General features: G+C 38.5%; 1 protein-coding gene across 3 annotated transcripts in view; it reads right to left on the bottom strand.

Annotated features, from left to right (window-relative positions):
- LOC122655824 (GTPase Der) overlaps positions 1 to 20,292 on the bottom strand; it is a 37,376-nt gene extending 17,084 nt beyond the window's left edge. Inside the window, exons 1-6 of one of the 3 annotated variants that reach the window (XM_043850181.1) lie at positions 19,815 to 20,292; positions 17,647 to 17,714; positions 16,004 to 16,087; positions 15,527 to 15,820; positions 4,277 to 4,416; positions 1,851 to 1,938 (exon numbers count right to left, since the gene is read on the bottom strand). In XM_043850181.1, coding sequence (XP_043706116.1) covers positions 1,851 to 1,938; positions 4,277 to 4,416; positions 15,527 to 15,820; positions 16,004 to 16,087; positions 17,647 to 17,714; positions 19,815 to 20,271 — 1,131 coding nt within the window. In that variant the 5' untranslated portion in view covers positions 20,272 to 20,292. Of the gene's footprint in view, positions 1 to 1,850; positions 1,939 to 4,276; positions 4,417 to 15,526; positions 15,821 to 16,003; positions 16,088 to 17,646; positions 17,715 to 19,810 lie in introns of all 3 variants that reach the window. The other 2 variants (XM_043850179.1, XM_043850180.1) reach the window with 2 other exon arrangements.
- Between the last annotated feature and the right edge of the window lie 632 nt (positions 20,293 to 20,924).

Genomic DNA, 20,924 nt, shown 5'->3' with positions numbered 1-20,924 from the left:
GGCAGAGAGGCACCCATGGAGCTTCCAACAAAATTCCTTGGTGTGTCTCTTTTCCACAATAATCACATTTGATAGGATCGCGTTCAGAACGATCATCAAAGCAAGAAGAACCACCTTTGGATTGCACAGGAGGACCAGACAGAAGAGTCGATCAGTCCTGGGAAGAAGGGGGTAGCATAGCAGCGTGTGACGGCTGTCCTCAAGTTGGATCAGGGAGTATGCTTGTTCCAGAGTAGGGAATGGATCCCTGCTAAGAACCTTCGCACGGAGTTGATCATACTCCACGTTAAGTCCAGCAAGAAAATCATACACCCTGAATTTATCTTCTCGTTTCTTGAACTTGATCACATCTTTAGGGGTAGAAGCTTGGAATGTATCATAAAAATCCCATTCCTGCCACAAGCTGCGCAACTCAGAGTAGTATTGGGATAGGCTGAGTTCCTTCTGCTTGGTCTCATGAAGTTTCTTACGCAATTCATAGACATGTGCATCATTCCCAACCTGTGAATAAGTCTCTTGAGCAGCCTTCCAAATTTTTGCAGCCGTGTCTAACAGGAGATAATCACGTGCAAGTTGAGTTGTCATGCTTGAGAGAAGATAGGACATCACTAGGGAGTTGGAAGAACTCCACTTGTCTTGTTCAGGACCTGCAGTGATGGGTTTCTCCTTCGCACCAGTGAGATAACCCAAAAACCCGTGGGAATCAATGTCGAGATAACAAGATCTCGACTACATCAAATAATTGCTTCCATCCAACCGGACAGCGCACACAGGGAAAGTAGGGAAGCCGTCATGAGAACCATAGACTTGCCCTTCTATACCAAATGTAGCAGAAGAAAGATCCGACATCGTTACCAAAAAAAAAACAACGGGATAAGTAACCACAGATCTGAAGGGAAAAACTAGATCATCAACAGATCCAAAAAAAAACTTTGAAGGACAAGAACCACAGCCTTTTTAGTCCATGAATAAAGGCTGAAGGATCAAACAAGGAGGGAAAAAGCCCTCGGTGGTGGAGAAAGCACCACCAAGGGGTGGCGGATGAAGGGAGGCGGAACTCTCTGCCTCTCAGTGACGCTAAAAGGGAGATCGAGAGAGGAAGGGAGGCGGAACTCTCTGCCTCTCAGTGACGCTAAAAGGGAGACCGAGAGAGAGGGAGGCGCAAGGTGAGCGGCGGGGGTGAGATGGAAGGCAACAGCGGTAGTTAGGTGGTGGTGGTGCTAAGGAAAAAACGAGAAAGAGAGAGGAAGAGGAGAGAGATGATTTTGGGAATTGTGACTTGTGTTTATTAGACACAATCCACCTTTATTTATAATAATGAATACTGGAGTACAAAGACAATAAAGCCCCTAGGGCAACACAATATAAACCCTAAGGACAATTCTACCCTTATACCCATATTACAACGCTTTCCAATGAAAAGGATGGGATATTATCCAAACCAACTTGTACCTAGAAAATGGAATTACAAATCTCTATGGACACTATAAGGTTTACACCACCTGCTGCAATTTATCTATTCCCCAATCAAATCACTCAATTAGCTAGAATCCCAAAAAGGAATGGGGGGAAAAGATTGTATGCTTGACCTTTTGGCTATCACTTGCTACAGTCAAGCTCACATGAAATCGATCCAAGTAGAGAGCAAAACCAATTTTAATCTAGAACTATGTAAAAATAAGGATTAGTGAATCTCGTAGATCCTGTATTGCATCAAGTAGTTTGTCAAGATTTCAGCTAGATAATTTAATACATTAATATAAACGATAGGTGCTTACAAATAAGTTTTAGATTCATAGAAATGCCGATATGCAGAGTGAAGCTCTGCATTTGTTCAGGGAATTAGATACCTCAACTGTTTTCAGTGTAGAGCAAACAAGATCAAGAAGCTCTCCAGTTCCTGTCCCCGAAATAGCAGATACCGGAAGTGGAGAAAACCTAGTTGATCAATCAAAAATTAATGTCCTGATCAAAGCAGACTGCTGAAGAGAAGAGGAAATAGAAGACTTCTAATGTAAAATGATAGAATCCAACAAATATTCATGGACTTGTAAATATCTAGCACAGTAAACCATACATTAAGCCAAAAAAAATTGAAGTAATTCCAGCTTCCAACTTTTCCCTATAAATAACCTAATGCTGCAACAAAATGTGTACATTCACATCACCTGGCTCATGATTTGCTAGTGCCTGACAGACATCAACACAATGCTCCATCTGTATCTTAAACGAATAACACACTACATCTTCCTAATCACCAAAATACAGCTGGTCCTTTCATTCCTAGAGCTCAAATCATGCTCAGAGTAGGTTCAAAAAGGGATCCACCATTGTTCCTAATTATTAGGATCCCTAACAATGGGTGTTGCCTCTATTATGATAGAATAGTGGAAATTGTGTCCAACCCATCCACAAGTTCTTCTTGACCTGCAGGCCACCATCCCATACTATGATTATGATCATATATGTTGGATGCTGGTATCATTGTTTAGGATGGTTAAATACTCAAAAAGACAGCCATTCTCCACTGAATTTGCTCTATGTTTCCTTGTTTTTGATGAGCTTGGATTCCACAACCTTGTTTATGGTTCTAATTTCAAAACATTTCAGTTGAAACACCAAAGGAATTCATTTTCAACAAGAAGCAAAATATGAATATTTGGTACTTTCAGTGAAAACCAACCAAAGTCATATCAGAATTAAAGATAAAATCCATAGAAAAAAATGAAGGAATATTCAAGATATGGTCAATATTTTGACCGAATTACCAAAGAATATCAATTTCTTTCACATCTAAGGAGTGATATGATGGAGTTTAGAGGAAGTAAAAGACATAGTTGTCAAGGAGCCGCTTAGGCGTCCAGGCGGATTTGTAGGTGCCTAGGTGGCTGCCGCCTTATTGTAGGATGCCTTGCATTGGTTTAATTGGTATCGAACCAGGTTCTGACACTTATTTATGCCAAATATCATTTGATATTTCATTTACTTAAGATATTATTCATAAATAAGCAAATACCCCCTATTTGAATCCAATAAAAATAGTTAAAAAATAAAATTCCAAAAGAATAAAAAGTCAAACCCCCAGTTCAAGAACAAAAACTAGATTTTTGGCGGTAGGTGAAATTTTCAACTTTCTAATGTTGGGGTTTTTTCTCAAATCTAAAAATTCCATAAATCTTAATATGGTAAAACATTGCTAAAAACCAAAACTGCGGTAAAATATTCATTTGTTTTGATATCTAAAAAAAAAATTCATTTAGAGAGATTTTGACAACATTCGTGCACACAAAATAAGGTTTGACCAGAACATAACTCCTTCAATATAAATCAAATTTAAGCAATCTTGGATTTGTTAGAAAGCTGGTTTTGTGCTCTACCTAATACAAAAAGTCTCATGTAAAATTTAAATCATTTGATCAATCAAATTTCTTAGAGAACAAGATCATTTGTCTAAATTGAGAGCAGGTTAATTACTTATTGATAACTTTATATTTTTTAAGAACAGTATAAACCAAATGTGAGACTAAGTATACTTGAAAATGACCAGTTTCAAGTACATATAAACCAAATGAGTGTTTTGATTGTTTCACACATAAAACTGATATATTAAAAAAAATATATTGGAACGCGATTTAGGGCGCCTAGGCACCGCTTAGGGAGGACCTCAAACGCCTTGGATCGCGTAGTGCCTTGACAACTATGGTAAAAGACCGGGGAGGGCGGGGGGGATGAAAATTGCTCAGGCAGAAGTAAGAAATGATAATGAATGGCTTTGGGTTGACCAGAAATATGGTTTTAAAGAGATGAATTGTGAAACAAGACCCATGTAGTTGACCCCATTTAGTTTGGGAAAGGCTTAGTTGAGTTGAGTTGCTCTTGGTTTCTGGTTTCTTTTTCTCTTCCCTCCTTTTCCCTAGTTTTCCCTTCCATTCCAGCGTTGTCCTCCATACCTCTTTCTTGGGTTGTTATTAAAAAACCATATTTTTATAAGGATTCAATCCATATCACATTAGACTATTCAGGACAGGTATATAGTAATGTATATATGAAAAATAAAACATCATGAACTTGAAGGGGGTAAAAACAAAAAGGAACACCAAGAAAAAGCATATCCAAGGTGTTTGAGCTTTAATTCAAGACATATTTTTAAATCACATGTTTAACCAAAAAAAAAATCATAAGAAACCCCAAAATAAATATTAAGCATTCATGACTTTTTTTATACCTATCAATTTGATGTAAAAAAATCAAGAACAAATGAAAGGAAACAACTCACCCCAAAGACCAAAATTCTGATGCCTGAATGATTCCCTTTCGTGGAGATTCACACTTGTTCACAGCAAGAATAATACTCTTGTTTGAATAGTTTCTACGCAACCAGTCAGCTATTTCCACATCAGCTGCCGTTAGACCTGCCTGTTCAGTATTTGTTATATATATTGTTTCGAAATTAATAACTGACCCTAGGAAGCTGATCATGAACTCAAGCAGGTTGCATGTGAGAAAAAGAAAATACCTCATCTCAAAATTGCAAAGCATCACCCTAACCAGCAAGAGAACATGTAGAATGAATGAAATTCTAAGGTCACGTTTGGGTACAATTCTAAATCTGTGAATTCTCAATTCTTGGTGAATTCTAGAATTGAAATTGCATATAACCTGCATAATTCAAATTATGAGTTGTACCCATGTTTGACACTATGCATGAAATGGAATCTTTGCCACACCCAAATTGTATATTTTTTCTGTGTCCAGGTAATATAGCTACATTTCTGGCTGGAATTCTCAGAATTGGAGAATCATGTCTGGATGTTGTATATTGATTCTTAATCGTGTGGGACCCATTGACCATGAGAAAGCATTGTACCAATGAGCCCCGTATTGAGATGGGCAACATGGTCATCTTACTCCAATATGAAATTTTTGCTCTTCAGCCCTGCTAGAAATATTCCAGAATAGGAGATTCCAGAACTGGAGGCCTTCAAGAATTTAGCCCAACATGTCTCTCCCCATGTGTTGATTCTAATTCTGAGTCTCTGACCCAGAATTGAGAATTAGGATTGTATTCAGACATGGCCTAACTATAGCATTAAGGTACTCAGTTATTAACTAACAGGAAAAAAAGAAGTAAGTGCCACAGATGCAACATATCAAACCCCACCAATCTCAGTAAATTAGATTCCTATTTTTATCCATATTTCTTATGCATTTCTTGCCTCCTGCGGAGATAGAATTTAGAAACTTCAAAGGTTTTTTTTGGGGGGGGCAATACATAGCAACTTTATGATGAGAATAGCTCAAAGATGAGTGAAGTGCCAAAATGGCCAGTGAAAGGCCAAGACCACCACATAGATCCAGATATCAGACTCTATAAGGGTTATAAGTTAGTACAGTTTTGTAGGGGTATTACTGTAATGGTCTTTTAGTTTTCTGTCCTTCGGTGTGAAGTACACTTAAGTTTGGTTTGAGTTGTGGATCCTAGAAGTTATTTGTAATTTCTAATTTTTACATTAATATATAAGCTTCCCCCTACCCACAGTTTCAGTAATCCTCACTGAAACTGTGGGCAGTTTTTTCCCTTTATCTCTCTTCTTCTCCTCGACTTCTCTTCTCTTCTCTTCTTTCTTTCTATCTTATGACCATGTGCTGATTCAGGTTCTGTTATTGTTGCATGGTATCAAAGCTATGATTTTAGTATCTGAGATTCCTTCTTGATTCTTGTTCCAAGTGTGACTAGGGTTTTTCCCCTACATTTTGGTCTACAACCACCTACGTTATTTTCTGTCTATTAGAACCATAGTTTCTTGAACATGCACAACTAGGGTTGCATCACTACCATTAATGACGTTCTTGGAGAAAGAATATTCTTTATCTGAAGACACCCTTATCACAACTAGGGGTTTCTCTCCATGCACATAGGGGTTTTGACCAAGGTATTAAATTTCACGATATATCGGTATCTCGGGCCTACCGAGATATCTGAAATATCCAAAATATGGCAAAATTTCGCCGAAACATTGCATTTTTTCTGCAATATTTCGGGAGTCCATCTCAGTGGGTTTTTGGCCATATCTAGCCTTGATACTTCATGGACACCCTTATTGAAGCTAAATAAACACATTTAAACCTTCATATCGCAAAAAAATGAACTCAAAGTGGTGTTTTGGGCTTGCACCCTTGATTGACAGTATACGGTCGCCCTAATGTATATAAATAGTTAAATACACATTGATTAGGCAGTTTAAAGACATAAAAGAAATTTAAACAAACTAATTAAAACTCATTAGACATAATTCATAAATCATATTCTCATAAACTCCATAATAGTCAATGACTCAATAGTCAATACTCAATAGCTCAAAAGTCAATACTTTAGTAGGCAATACACAAAGTCACAACTCACAAGTTCACAAATCAGTGAAATCACAACTTACAACTTACAACTTACAAGAGACAAGACTCACAAGACTCACAAGTCACAACTCACAAGTGCTAATAATAGTTGTTGTGCCTTCCTGGATCAACCCCACTCATGGCCCGCAGGAGTCGACGTCCATTGCTCTCTGTTTGAAGGACATATGTGGACCACGGTATAATTTCGAAGAAGAAACGAGTGTAGCTGGCCAAAAACAGCTTCTGCCCAGCTCTCAGTCGATATTTCGACTATTAGCTAGCGAAATATGGTATTTATAACCATGGTTTAATGAGTCACGTGAGGTGTTTTGTAATATTTCGGCGATATTTCGGTATATCGCCGAAATGTCCCGAAATATTACGAAATATCGTCGAAATTTTGTCTTTTTTGGTTTCGCCTTCACATCTCGTCTCGGCCCTACCGAAATTACCGAAATTTCACGTTATATCGCGAAATTTTGTACCATGGTTTTGACTATGTACAGATTTTGTTTGATGATACTGGTTATTCCCCTCCTCTGGTAAGTCACAATCATCATTGTGAATACTTTTTATGGATTGATTATGTTCGTTTGATGTGGAAGATCAGATTTTCCTTGTTCCTGCCAAAACCCTAATTTGTCAGGCAATTGTCGAGCAAAACTCCTTTCAAAAACATTGTCTCTCGTTGGTTGATCGTTGTAATCTTTAGAGGACTTTTTCTGTCTACACCATATTGTTTGTGGTCCAAATTTCAGACCAAACAGACAACTCTAACCATCTGCGGTTTTAGGGTTTTGATTTTTGTGATTTAAGTGTATTACCCTTCCCTACGATTTTATGGTTTGGGTTTTTTCAGATGCTGTTTTGGGACTTGTGCATCTGGTCATCATTCCTTGTTGCTATTGTTGATTATTGGTGGTGTTTCTTGTGACCGGTTACATCTGGTTTATTATATGTGATTCTGCTATCTACAGCATTATGACTGATTCTAAACTCCCCACATAGATACCGTGAATGTTCAAATTACATCTATCAAACTGAATGGGGCTTAAAATTACCTTCTCTAGGTTCAGGCAGTCAAAGTCCATATCACTGCCAAAAGGAAGATGGACTATCTGACTTAACCTCCACCTGCTACAACATCTAATGAATACAAATAGTGGATGACTGAAAATGCTACATTACTTTGTTAGTTGTGGAATAGTATATTAGTATGGAGCCTTATGTGGCTACCAATGTTGTGTTTCATCCCAAAGAAAGCTACTCTAAAGATAAGAATATGTCCAGAGTTATGATTTATATGAAAAGTTCTTCTCCTTTAAGCAGAATGGCAAATTTGTTGACACCAACAAGAGCAAGTATCCCGTGGCTTTCATATCAAAAACTTGGAATGGGTCAACGTGATGCATTTTGACTTTTGACCACCATGGGAGCTGGGACACATCAACCACTAGGACCCATGCTTGGCTAAGAGTTCTAACTGCTCTAGTTGAGACTGCTGCTAGCTTCTGGATCAATAAAAGTTAAAAATTGGGGGGAAAACCTCATTATCGATTATTATAGTACTCTCTAAAGGACATGTGAGATGAACCCAATGTCTACCAGCCTCTCTCTATAATATCTCTATAGATATTGAAGTTCTGAAATCTCAACATACTGAATTCCTGGTTGCAAAATTCTTGTCTGGATTAAACCCTGACCTTCAGTCTGTCAAGAATAAAATATTAGATGGTGAGAAGATTCCCTCTATGAATGAGACCTACTACAGAATTCAACAGATTGTGTCCTCCTCCCAGCCTAAATCTGAATCCACTCTCTCTTCTAAGGAAAGCTTTCTTTTTGTTGTTGGTAATGGTGGCTGTGGTTGTGGCTCTTGTTTTCCCAACAGAGGTCATGGGTCAGGGGAGGTCAGGGACGTGGTATGGATGGTTGTGGCGAACAGCAATCTGATCAGTTTGTCCGACAGTGTACTCGTTGTGGTCGTAATAATCACACAGTTGAGAAGTGTTAGGTCAAGCATGGTAAGCCCCAATGGGCACAACAACAATTTGCTAATAGATCTCTGCTCGATGGGAGTGTTGAAGTGGTATCATCTCATGACCAAGGTTCAAAACTCGTCTCGACTCGGTTTCTCGACCAGGTCGAGATGACCGAGATCTCGGCGAGTTATTGTAAATTTTTTTTTGTTTCGGTAGGATGTTTCAGTGGGCAAACGGCCATAGTTGGCTCTGAAACTTTAAGGGAAGCTGATTTTAGGCTTAATAAACATATTTAAATCTTCAAGTTGTTAAAAAAAAAAAAAAGCACCTGGTGTTTTGGATTTGCACCCTTGGTTGGCAGTAAATGTCGAACCCTTAATGTAATATTGCCTATTCTACACATTGTTTGAATGCTATGAGACATAATTGGCAGTAAATGTCGAACTCTTAATTTCGACACCGTGAAGTCGTGGACTGGCCTCCAGTGTCTGACATATAAATAATCTACCCCCACAGTATTTGTCACAAAATAATTGATGCAGTTCGCACAAATTTATTTCTAGTCATTATATGTATGTGGGCCTTGATCCCATGGGTTTTCTATGTAATAGGCCACTTTATGGGCCTAAAGAGTACATTTTACATGGATTAGCCCAATATTTAGTCTATTTTTATGTTTTTAATGGAACCGGTTTAAATTGGTTGCATCCAATTGGTTCAATTGGTCTAATTTAAGTGAAGTGATCCTATTGGCTAAGAGGTTCTTATATCCTATTGGCTAGTAGGGAATCTTCTTTATTTTAAGTAGTTTAAGTTGTTTTTAAGTCATTAGGACTCTATTTGAGTCTATTTTAGTTTCCTAGTCAGTTTAAGTTACCTAATAGGTTAGGAATTGGGTTAGGGCTTTCCTTTTAGAGTAAAAATCTATTTTTGAGTCTTTATATAAGGTTGTAAGGGGCAAAGCCTTGAACACGAATTTGATTAATGAAAAAGCTTTTGCTTGTTGGCTGCCATTGTTGCTCTCCAAGAGTGTGTGCATCCTTGTGGGCTTATCAAGGTGGAAGGGTGGGTGGAATCCTGCGACTCCTTACGCCGTGACGGCTGGGAGGATCCCTATTTCAAGGTGGTTTCATCCTTCAACAATCCAAGCTGCTGCCGGAGGAATCCAGTGTAAGTTTGGGTTTTAATTTTCTGTTTTATCCTTTCTTTCCTTCCCCAATCAATTCCTTTTCTCTTCTGTCCTATTTTCATAAACCCTAGAAGACTCTAAACTCTGATTCAGATCTGCTCCTCCATTGGAATCTGATCAGATTTGGACCATAACTTCCCCTCATCACCATCTCCACTGACCCTAGCTGCTGCCCATTCTGTCCATCCAAACCCTAAGATCCCTCTTCTCCATTGACCCTAAAAACCCTAATTTTCTGCTGGGACACATTCAGCCATCAGAAACCTTCCATATTGCAACCGAATCTTCCCCTAGCCCCTCTAACAGTCGACCTTAACCCCTGCCCCTAAATCCTACTTTAAACCATAATTTTAGTTGTTTACCTTATTTACAAAACCCGAAACCTAACCCTAATTTCTGCAGGAAATTAAAACTTATTCAAATCCAGATATTTTTATACCATAATGACCCTCTAAACCTGCAGATTAAAACCCTATAAACCCCATTCCCAAATTCCCATCCTAAACCCTAATTTTGCCCTAAAACAGCCCCTAATCAGCCCTAAACAGCAGGCTTACCCTAAGCTTGGTTCTACTTGGTTCCTAGTGGGATTAATTCCTATTCTAGGACTACATTAATAATTTTTGGGAATAGTAACTTTACCTAAAATAGTTGAATATAACCAAATCTTCCACAGTAAGCAGCAATCGATCTCTTCGTAGTGATCATAGTTCAAAATCTCACCGAGATCTCGAAAAACTCGAGCTTCTCGAGACGAGTTATTATACGAAACAAAAAAAATGTAAAAACTCAACCGATCTCAAAATATTCGAGAATATCGGAGAAATCTCGAATATTTCAAGAATCTCGACCTCCTCAGTACTCATAGAGTCATAGTATTGTATTGTTGGGACTTGGGAGAGTTAAGATGTAGAAGACTAGGGTAATAAGGTGTCTATGACTTATGCATTATTCATTGTACTTACGTTGGGTGTCTATGTAATATGCATTATGAACACTTCATTGTATCTTGTGGTTTGTAGTAGAAACTTTAAGTCTTTAACTATTTCTAAAATAATTATTCAATATTATGTACATAATTTACTTGTTTTACTTGCCATTTATGTCTCATATCATTCAAACAATGTGTAGAATAGGCAATATTACATTAAGGGTTCGGCCTTTACTGCTAACCAAGGGTGCAAACCCAAAACACCAAATTGGGTTTTTTTTTTAATTTTTATTTGAACCTTCAAATATGTTTATTAAGCCTGAAACAAGCTTACCTTAAAGTTTCGGAGCCAACTATGGCCATATGCCCACCGAAACATAATTCCGAAACATAAAAAAAAATACACTGTCTCGCCGCTAAGATCTAGAAAAACTCGACCTGGTCGAGACCGAGTTTTAGAGCCTTGGTTGTGATGTGGCAACCCCCAGTGTATTTATAAGGTGGTTTGTACCATATTGGCAAGATTTCGAGATCTCGGCGAGTTTTCCGAGATCTCGGCAAGTTTTAGAACTATGCTTGAGAGTCATGACACCAACAAAAATTCTTCGTTTAGAGGTGGTTCTTCATCCTTTGTCTCTCGTGATGAGATGTTCAATCAACAACTTGAGACATTCATTTCCACATTTGCGGTTACATTGGCTGATTCAGGTATACCCACATGTTTTGTTTCTTCATCTTCCATCCCTTGCGTCATTGACTCAAGTGCGTCCTCACACATGGATGGAAAGCCAAATGTATTTTCTTCTTTTCAAAAATCTAACTATCCATCCCAAGTTATTCTTGCAAATGAATCCTCTACTAATGTCATTGGTCATGGTGTCATTCCTCTTTCTTCTTCTCTTTCATTATCTTTTGTCCTTCATGTTCCTAAATTACCAGTTATATCTTTTATCTGTTAGTCAGTTTACAAAGAATGTAAATTGCTAAATCACTTTCTACCCTTCCCATTGTGTTTTTCAAGGTCTCAAGACAAAGAAGAGGATTGGTGGAGGGTTTGAGAGGGATGGCCTATACTACTTTGATGTTGCTTCCTCCTCTACGGTGGCGTTTGTTACCTTCACCGGTGCTTCTCTTCTCTAGCATTACCGGCTGGGACATCTTACTCTCTCTAAGCTACAACATAAGGTCCCTAGTTGCAAGTCTACCTCCCGTATAGAGTGTGAAGCATGTGAGCTGGGCTGCCTGGGCAAGCATCACCAAACTGTTTTTCCATCTTGTAGTGAGTCTAGGAGTCCATCTTTATTTGATTTATTTCATTATGATATCTGAGGCCCATGTAAGGTTAAAAATCAGTCCAATTTTTCTTATTTAGTCACCTTTATTGGCGATCACTCTCACAGTACATGGTTATATCTTTTAAAAGGATCGTTTCTGAATTAGTATCAGTTTTTAAACAATTTTAAAATGAAATTAAAGTTCAGTTTGGTGTTTGTTTAAAAATTTTGAGTACTGACAATGCTCTTGAGATTACTCAATGTGAAATTTCTTCTTTTTGTTCTAATAATCGTGTTTGTTAAACTAGTTGCTCATATACACCCCCAACAAATTGGTGTGGCAGAAAGGAAAACCCGACATTTGTTAGAAATTGCTAGATCCTTAATGTTTCATATGAGTGTCGCAAAATTTATTGGGAAGACACTGTTTTGACCACTTCTTAGCTCTTTTCTTCATAATCGATCTCCCTTCCCTGTTGTTTTCCTAAAACACTCCTTTTTTTTTTTTTTTGGGTGAATAAGAAATTCATTACCAAAGAGAAAGAGAAAAAACATGGCCCCAAGAGGGGAGCAACAAAACAAAAAATCAGTCCAGCCCTTAAAGAGTAGGGGCCGGATCAACAAGCGTTACAGAAGTGAGGCCCCAGGAAACAATCAGCCCTAAAACACTCCTTATTTGGTCTTCCACCATGTATTTTTGGGTGCACTTGTTTTGTTCATAATCTTCATCCGGGCATCGATAAACTGTTTCCTCGTGCTATAAAGTGTGTTTTTCTTAGGTACTCTCGCACCCAAAAAGGCTGTTGGTGTTTTGATCTTGTTATTCGTCAGTAGTCTGTTAATGCCGATGTAACCTTTTTGAAAGAACTCCCTACTTTGGTGGTGTTGTTCCTGACTTGGGTCTTGTATCTTCCAATCCCCTACCTATTCCTCAAGTCATTCCACTTGCAGATTCTAACCCCAAATCCATAGGGTTACAATTATAGGTTTACAGACGTCGTCCCAAGCCATCACCACCAGTTTTCGTTATTCCTCGTCTCTCCCAGTCTGATTATTTGCTTGGAGATTCGTCTTCTCCTGATGACTTGTCAATTGCTCTTTGAAAAGGTACTCGTTCCTGTACTCAAAACTCTGCAGTCGCCTATCTAATTGCTAACTATGTTTCTATTCCATATCTTCCTGATTCTCTTCGTACATACGCACTTTCATTGACCTCTCACCCTATTCCAAGAAAATACCAAGATGCTTTTTCTCAACCTCAATGGAAGTTTGCCATGGATGTGGAAATGGATGCCTTGCATTCTGTAGGACTTGGACTTTGGTTCATCTATCACTAGGTAAGGTAAAGACTATAGTCAGATCTATGGAGTTAACTATTTTGAGACCTCCTCTCCTGTTGCTCGTCTAATTTCTGTGCGAGTTTTGATCTCTTTGGCTGTTAATCTTGATTGGTCACTTTTTCAATGAGACATGAAGAATGCCTTCTTGTATGAGGATTTGCATGAGGAGGTTTATATGGAGCAACCTCCTAGGTATGTTGTTCAGGGGGAGAATGCTTAGAAACTTTATAGGTTAAACAAAGCTATTTATGGGATGAAACAGTCCCTATGTGCATGGTTTGACAAGTTCAGTAGATTTGTTGCTAGATTTTTTTTTTTTTTTTGGTGGCTTTTCTCAATGTTACTCAGATCACTCGGTTTTTTTCGACCTCGCGACTCTAAAGTGATTGTGTTGGTCGTTTATGTTGATGATACTCTTATTTCTGGTAATGATTTGCATGGCATTGAACAAGTTAAGTCTTACTTAACAGCATCACTTCCAAATGCAAGATTTGGGCACTCTTAGATATTTTATTGGCATTGAGGTCATTTGAAGCAAGAAAGGGCTTACTTTGTCTCTGTGGAAGTATGTTCATGACCTTCTGAGTGAGACAGGAATGTTAGGTTGTAAGCTAGTACCCTCCTATGGAGCCTCATGTCAAACTTGGAGCGTATCATAACAAAGAATTTGAAGACAAACATCAGTATCAGAGTTTCAGCAAACTTATACATCTCACTGTTACCCAACCTGATATAGTTGGGATAAGGTTATGGTTGTTGTTGTTGTTACCCGACCTGATATATCCTTTGTTGTTGGTGTGATTAGTTAGTTTATGATAACACTCACGCAAGCTCATTGGGAGGCAGCGTGTCATATACTGAGGTATCTTAAGGGTGCTCCAGGGAAAGGTCTGATTTATTTCCGTAATGGTCATACCAATTCTGTTGGCTACTCTTATGCGGATTGGATTGGTGCTGATGTTGATCGGAGATCTACTAAAGGCTACTGTACGAGGTAATCTGGTTACATGGAGGAGTAAAAAGCAAACTACAGTGGCTCGGTCTAGTGCTGAATCTGAGTATAGAGTACTACAGCTGATTTGATTTGGCTTAAGTCTTTTGTTCAAGAGCTTAGGTTTCTAAGCAGCAAGCCTATGGAAATGTTTTGTGACAATCAAGCTGCTATTCATATAGCTAGTAATCTAGTTTTGCATTAGAGAACTAAACATATTGAAGTGGACTACCATTTAGTTCGGGATCCAATAATGAAGAAGTTGATTTCTACTCCATTTGTCTATTCTTGTGATCAACTTGGAGACTTATTTACCAAGGCCTTGTTTTGAAATATATTTCTCCAAGGGTGTTCCAAGTTGGGCATGGGTGATCATAGTTTGCATGACATCTAGGCAACCCAAGGCATTGATGGGAGCCTAGATGCAAGGCGCAACCAACTAGGCGACCAAGGGGACCAAGGCGTTTGGATGCCTAGGCGATGGCTTGACAACAATGTAGGTGATATCTATGATCCAGCTTGAGAGGGAGTGTTAAATTAGTGTCAGTTCTGTAGGGGTATAATTGTAATGGTCTTTTAGTTGTCTGTCCTTAATTGTAAAGTACACTTAAAGGGGTTATTTGCAATTTCTAACTTTAATATCAATATATAAGCATCCCCCAACCACGGTTTCAGTATTCTGCTCCTCACTGATACCATGGGCAGTATTCTCTCTTCTTCTCCTCGACTTCTCTTCTCTTCTCTTCTTTCTTTCTTATGACCAGGTGATGATTCAGGTTCTGTTATTGTTACAAGAGGATGAAAGACCTAGAGACCAGAACACCATTCAGGTTGCACAACACCTTGTTCAGCTGTGACGTCAGCAAGGTCATTAGCAGAACTTGCATAATGATATTAAATGATAAATCCCAGTAAGAAAGAAAGCTCTCTTCCATCAGAGATGCAAAATTCACAATATCTGAAGGGGACCTAAGCTATTCATTGGACATATCCCAGGAGGTGATTCACCACACAACTTGAATATAAAGGGCGCACCTAGTGCACAAGGCTCCTGCCAGTGGGGTCTGGGGAGGGTCATAATGTACACAGCCTTACCCCTAGGTAGCAATGGAGCAACCTTACTGTTGCGCCAAGGCCCTCCCTCTCACAAAACTTAATATTATAAAGTAAAAAAAAACGAGGGTATGTTAAGTAGGGGTTAAGCATAAGCTTTTCTGGTTTGGTATCCTACAAGCAGTTAGGATGAAGCTAACTTAGGTCACTGCTCTATGGGAGACATGCTACATGGATGATTGCTTTATGGGAATGCATCTTCCTTGCTACGTATTTTGTCCTCCTTTCTCTAAACTTGTGAAAGAAATAAAAGGAGATATTTCCAGCTATAAAGCATGACAGAGATTATCATAGTTGGAATTCTGGACCATACCTGGCCATCAACAAGGAATATAATAACAGATGCTTCTTCTACAGCTGCAGTAGCTTGTCTCTCAATCATTGAGGGCATTCTAGCGACAGCTGCCTCCCTGGAGGCAAGTGTTATCCCTTCCATTCCGATAGTTGTTGTAATAGCCAATTCTTCCATAACATCAGCCTGAGATTTTGAAACTGTGATAACACCTCCAGTATCTACCACCATGAATTCATGTTCTCCCCAAAAGGATCTACCATACAAGCGGTCTCTAGTTACACCAGGTTCATCCACCACTATAGCTTTGGAACCCTACAATTTTTTCAAAGAAAAAAAATTTATAAAAAAGAAGCCAACTTTTGAACTACAGAAAGGGAGGGAGGGGTACATACAGAGAGAGAGAAGTCAACTCTCTTGTCCATCAACAATTGAAAAATGAAATGCATATTTAGTTGAAAAACAAGTACTGAAGGACTTGGTTGCAAAAACCAATACCCCCACGAGACGATTGAATAATGCTGACTTGCCAACATTTGGCCTTCCAACAATTGTGACCCTTGGAAGAAGATGGTCAGGGATCTGCAAAATAGAAAATGAAAGGTATAATGAAACACTTCTATTTCTATGGAATGAGGATTTTTTTCAAACGGACCAAGAATGCTGCCAGTAGGTTTATAAGCAAAAGCAGAGGGAACAATTAAACCACATAACATTAAGTTGCAGTCTAATCCCTCTCATCGAATACTTTATATGGTATGAGGAGTCACATTAACAATATATAAGCATCCAGAACCATGATGTACTTCAGAATAGGGGGTTGGTGCTAAAGGTGCACTTTATGTAAGTGCAGTATGAGATGATAGATGTGATAGATGATACACCTGCACTATGAATTGCAGCCACAATCTGGAAATATTATGTGAGTTTATTTGGTACAGACTTCATCCCTCCTTCCCAACAAAAGATGATTTGTACCAACTGGCCTTCCCTCCTAACCCCAAAGCATTGTTGTGGAGATTGCTACCTCATGGCATTACTTGGGGTCTATTGAAGGAGAGAGACAGACGAAGATTTGTTGACAAGTTTAGAAACTGGCTTCCTATAATTGCCACCATCAAGGTGTCAACTATTGGTATTAGGCATATCAGAAACTGGGTTTTAAGAGACATATGGAGAGACACTAGATACACTTATACACATGGGTATGCTTATGATACATGCAAAACTGGTGTTTTAAGCATTGTGCACCATAAATAAGCAATAAATAATGCTATCCAAATAATGTCAGATTATCTCTTTCTTCGCAGCATCTATGTGATTCAAATCTTCATTGGCAAGTATGAAATCAAACCTAGTTAATAAGCAATACGAAAAACAATTAAGTAAGAAGATTTGAAAGAAGAAAAAATGTGTGATTCAATCCTTCATTAACAAGTGCAAGTTTTTGCTTGTTTAACACTTCTTCTAGGTCGGTTTTTAAGTGCAAATGGGTTCCACTAAAGTTTTGGCTAAAAAAAAAAAACTGGGACTTTTGGATTTCGGCAGCCTATTTATCAAGTTAGTCATTATGTATCGGTTGTGAATTGGTCCATATTAATACAATACAGTTCCATACATAAAGAATTTAATTTATTGGTTTTATATCATATGGACATGGCCAATCTCGATACGTATCAGACTGTTACAGTTGATAGATATCAAGACTTCACCATGGCTACCATTGGAGGAATGTCAAATTATGAAAGTTTTTTGGAGTGCAATGAGCTGATTTGTCGCTGCATATGTATATCAAAAAGAATTTTTTCCAAGTTTCTATAGCTTCCATGGATTCATTGTAGTTTTCTTTTGATTTGGAGGAGGACAATGCTGTAACTAGAGAAGAATCATCAGAGGTGATTATCTTTTATTGACACCAACTAAGAAAGGCCTCCCTCTCCCTCCCCGCTCCCCAACTTTAGATTTAGTCTTTTATGTCAACAGTTTGACTTCATACCCTCTTATTAGCACTTATTAGAGGACTCCTCTGTCAATACTGATCAAACGAAGCAAAAAAAATTACTACATAATTAGTAATACAAATCATGTGGCTCAGAAAAAAATGAGGAAGAATATCAATGCAAAACTAAATGTTTATTGACCTTGCCACTGGAAGTTTTTCCTCTCCTCTGCTTTCCACCAGTTTCCCTCCTATCATTTGTCTCATCCTCTGGAAACATCAAAATCAAATATGCCAATTCCAGTGAGCCTTACCTTGTAATAAGTTCAGTAAACAATTCAGAAGCAAAATCCTTAAAACAGAATGAAACAGTGAACAAAGAAATTATGGACAAAGGACTTCTGCATATATAAGAAGTCATTCAAGTGCATGGAGAACCATCATAGTGTCCCACATGCATCATGGATCCATTTGGACCCAACAAAGACAAATGGGGAGAATTCTCTGAGATAAGAGAATCAATTTTCCCAATCAAAATGCAAGGATTTGGTAATCTCCATCTAGCAGGTGTAGGTAGACTTTTTAGAGTACATGATGGACTCCCTCCATCCCAAAAAGATTGTATTCTTTGGTGTTTTTTTCACTGTCTCATAATGTTAGTCCATTATGGTAATCAAGGCAAGGAATCTTTTCACTATCCATAATACCCCCTTTTAATCATATTTGAGATTTACTTTCTAATTAAACGGACAGGCCAAACGAATGGGGATAAGTATTCAAAAGACCAAAAAGGCCATCATTGTAGTGGCTTTTAATTCTTTAGAAATAGCCCCTTTAAAATGAGTGTTTTTTTCAAAACAATACAATCAATTTGGGACGCAGTTAATATAGCCGAGTTTTCTCCAATCCAGTTGATTTGTGTGACTCCACTAAAGCCGAATTGAAGACAGTCAAACCAATTGGGGGGGTAGTATTGAAAGAAAAAATGTTAGTAGTGGTGTTAAATGATTTAGGAAGAGCCCCCTTAAATGCATTTTTTTTTAAACAGTCTTAATTTGAGATGGAGGCAATAACACAGTCTGGTTTTCTCTGGTCCAGTTGATTTGTTTAACTCCACTGGCGGAATTGAAGGCAGTTATCATGGGGTTGGAGACTTGTTCCTTGTACAGATGGGCGAACTTGATGGTAGAGGACGTTGTTCCTCTGATAATGAAGTCATTGAGTTCTCCTTTGGGATGCCTGTGGATGTATGCGCATCTGGTAAGGAGGCCACAGCCCTTCTGTCAGTAGGGAATATTTCTTCTAGATGGAGGTCAAGACAAACTACGTGGTTGATGAACTAGAAAAAGCTACACTACTTGTACTTGGGGCAGAAACCAAAGCAATTACTGCTGCAGATATCCTTCTTCTTGTTGTTGTAAACTAGTTCCATGCAGTGTTTTCTATTCCTTTTTTTTCTTTTCTTTTTTTGGTAAATAAAAAATTCCCCCAGAATACTGCAGTGTATTCTATTTCTTATTATGTTTGATTTTTATTTTATTTTTTTAAAAAAAAAAAAAAAAAAAAGAGGTGCATCCAATGCATGAGGCTCCTGCCACTGCGGGGTCTGGGGAGGGCCATAATGTACACAGCCTTAACCTCTGCTTCGACCACTAGGTCACAATGGAGCAACCTTAGCCCTCTAATAAATTTGATAGTTAAATTTAAAAAATAATAATAATAACACAAAATGTTGTAAGGCCTTAAACTAATTATTGCACACTCACTATTAGTGGTCCTTTATTTAAGAGTAGGTCTCCAATAGAAGGCATATTAAAGATTATTTGGGTTCAACCAACTGTAGTTCATGCTTCTAAATGTCAAATGCATGGCATATGTGTGGATGGATAAAGAGAGATTGCCTCATCAAATGTAAAAGAAGACTCCCCAGGGAGACTGAGGTTATAAAAAAGAACAACTTGAATTAGTTTACACACTATAGTACAAAAACTAATTTTCCAAATAAATCTTTCAATGTTTAACTGAACCAGACAAAATGGCAGAATAACATCCTTCTCTGCCAGGAAAAGAGTAGGTACGTGCATTTGGCCATTCAAATTCAGGGAGCAATCCTACAAATATTTTCTGAACTTATTGCGCAAAGTTTCACTAATCCTTAGTATGAGATTTTTGAAGTCATTTAAGTCTCTCTCAAGTTTAGTATGTCCTCTGTTGCTCCAATAGCATCAACACTTCCCTTTCTGCTTAAGATTGCAAAAGGAAATCAATGGTGACTACCATTTAGTGAAAAATATGAACATGGCATACCTCTAAAATAACCCCCCCCCCCCAAAGAAAAAAAAATTGTTCAGTTCTGTCAATCTAACCTACCAATTCTGAGTTCACGAGATAAAGAGACAGAATACTCTCTAACGGCATCTTGGGCTTCCTCTTCCAGTGCTTCAGCATCAAATGAATCAGAATCAACAGCTTCCTCACCGTCGACACTATCATACTCGGCTTCTGCTTCGTCATCTTCTTCCTTCTGGGGGAAAAATTCCCTTCCAGATGAACGGAGTAGACATTTCGAACGATTCCAGCACCGTTTGAGCTCAGATTTTTCGACCCAAAAGAAGGGATTTGAAAATGATTTGAAAGAAACAGACGATAAAAAGTTTAAAGATGACTTTCTGTAGATAATAGGGGGAGCAAAAAGGGTTCCAGAGGTCTTCGGAACCCTAGAAATTGATGAAAAACTTTCACAGAGAGGCGACGCAGATGACCAGAGCTCGAGAGCTGACATAGTGAAGTCGTTCCAGTGACAACGGATTTCTGCGCATTTTATCATAAATCACTAGAAAACGATCCAAAGCAGACCACGTCACCAAATTTATTTATTTTTTAATTAGAGTAAAAATGAAATATTTTTTTCTATAATAAACATACTAAATAGGATCATATTTGGAAAACCAGGTTTTGATAGGACCGAGACGCCCGAGATGAGTCAAAATTATGGAGAAACCTGGTCGCTAGCACCACAGATTGATCTTTGCCGGCAGTTTGAATCGAAACTGTTTTCTTGTTTGCGAGCCCTGAGTGCTTGAAGGAATTAAGGTTTTAGGAGATTGTTGCTCTCCTTACTGAACTGCACACTAGCTGTCCCATTTCCGAACTCCTTAACGAGAAACGAGTTGTCCTTCTTCACGAGCTCCCAAATCAAAGGCACCGGAAGTGTAGCCATTTTAACAGAGATGATAGAGAGGTGTGCCATTAACGTCCTCTGTGACCTACTCGGAAGATTTAGGCCGGTCCCAAGATCCTTAGAATCGGGCATTTGATCCGAAAGACCATGGTCGTTTTCTCTTTAGTCTTCTTCTAATCTTTCGACCCACTGCTCAAGCAGCTCGACTTCGAGCCTTTCGACCAAACGGAAGGATCACCGATCACCTTTCCCTTCCGACGACGGTTCGATAAGCAGGTTTGCAGACGGCGGTTCGCAAT

Source organism: Telopea speciosissima, chromosome 3 (assembly GCF_018873765.1).
Source record: "Telopea speciosissima isolate NSW1024214 ecotype Mountain lineage chromosome 3, Tspe_v1, whole genome shotgun sequence".
Lineage (NCBI taxonomy): Eukaryota > Viridiplantae > Streptophyta > Magnoliopsida > Proteales > Proteaceae > Telopea > Telopea speciosissima.
Note: the sequence above shows the minus strand (reverse complement) of the source record. Positions and strands in the feature narration are given on the sequence as shown.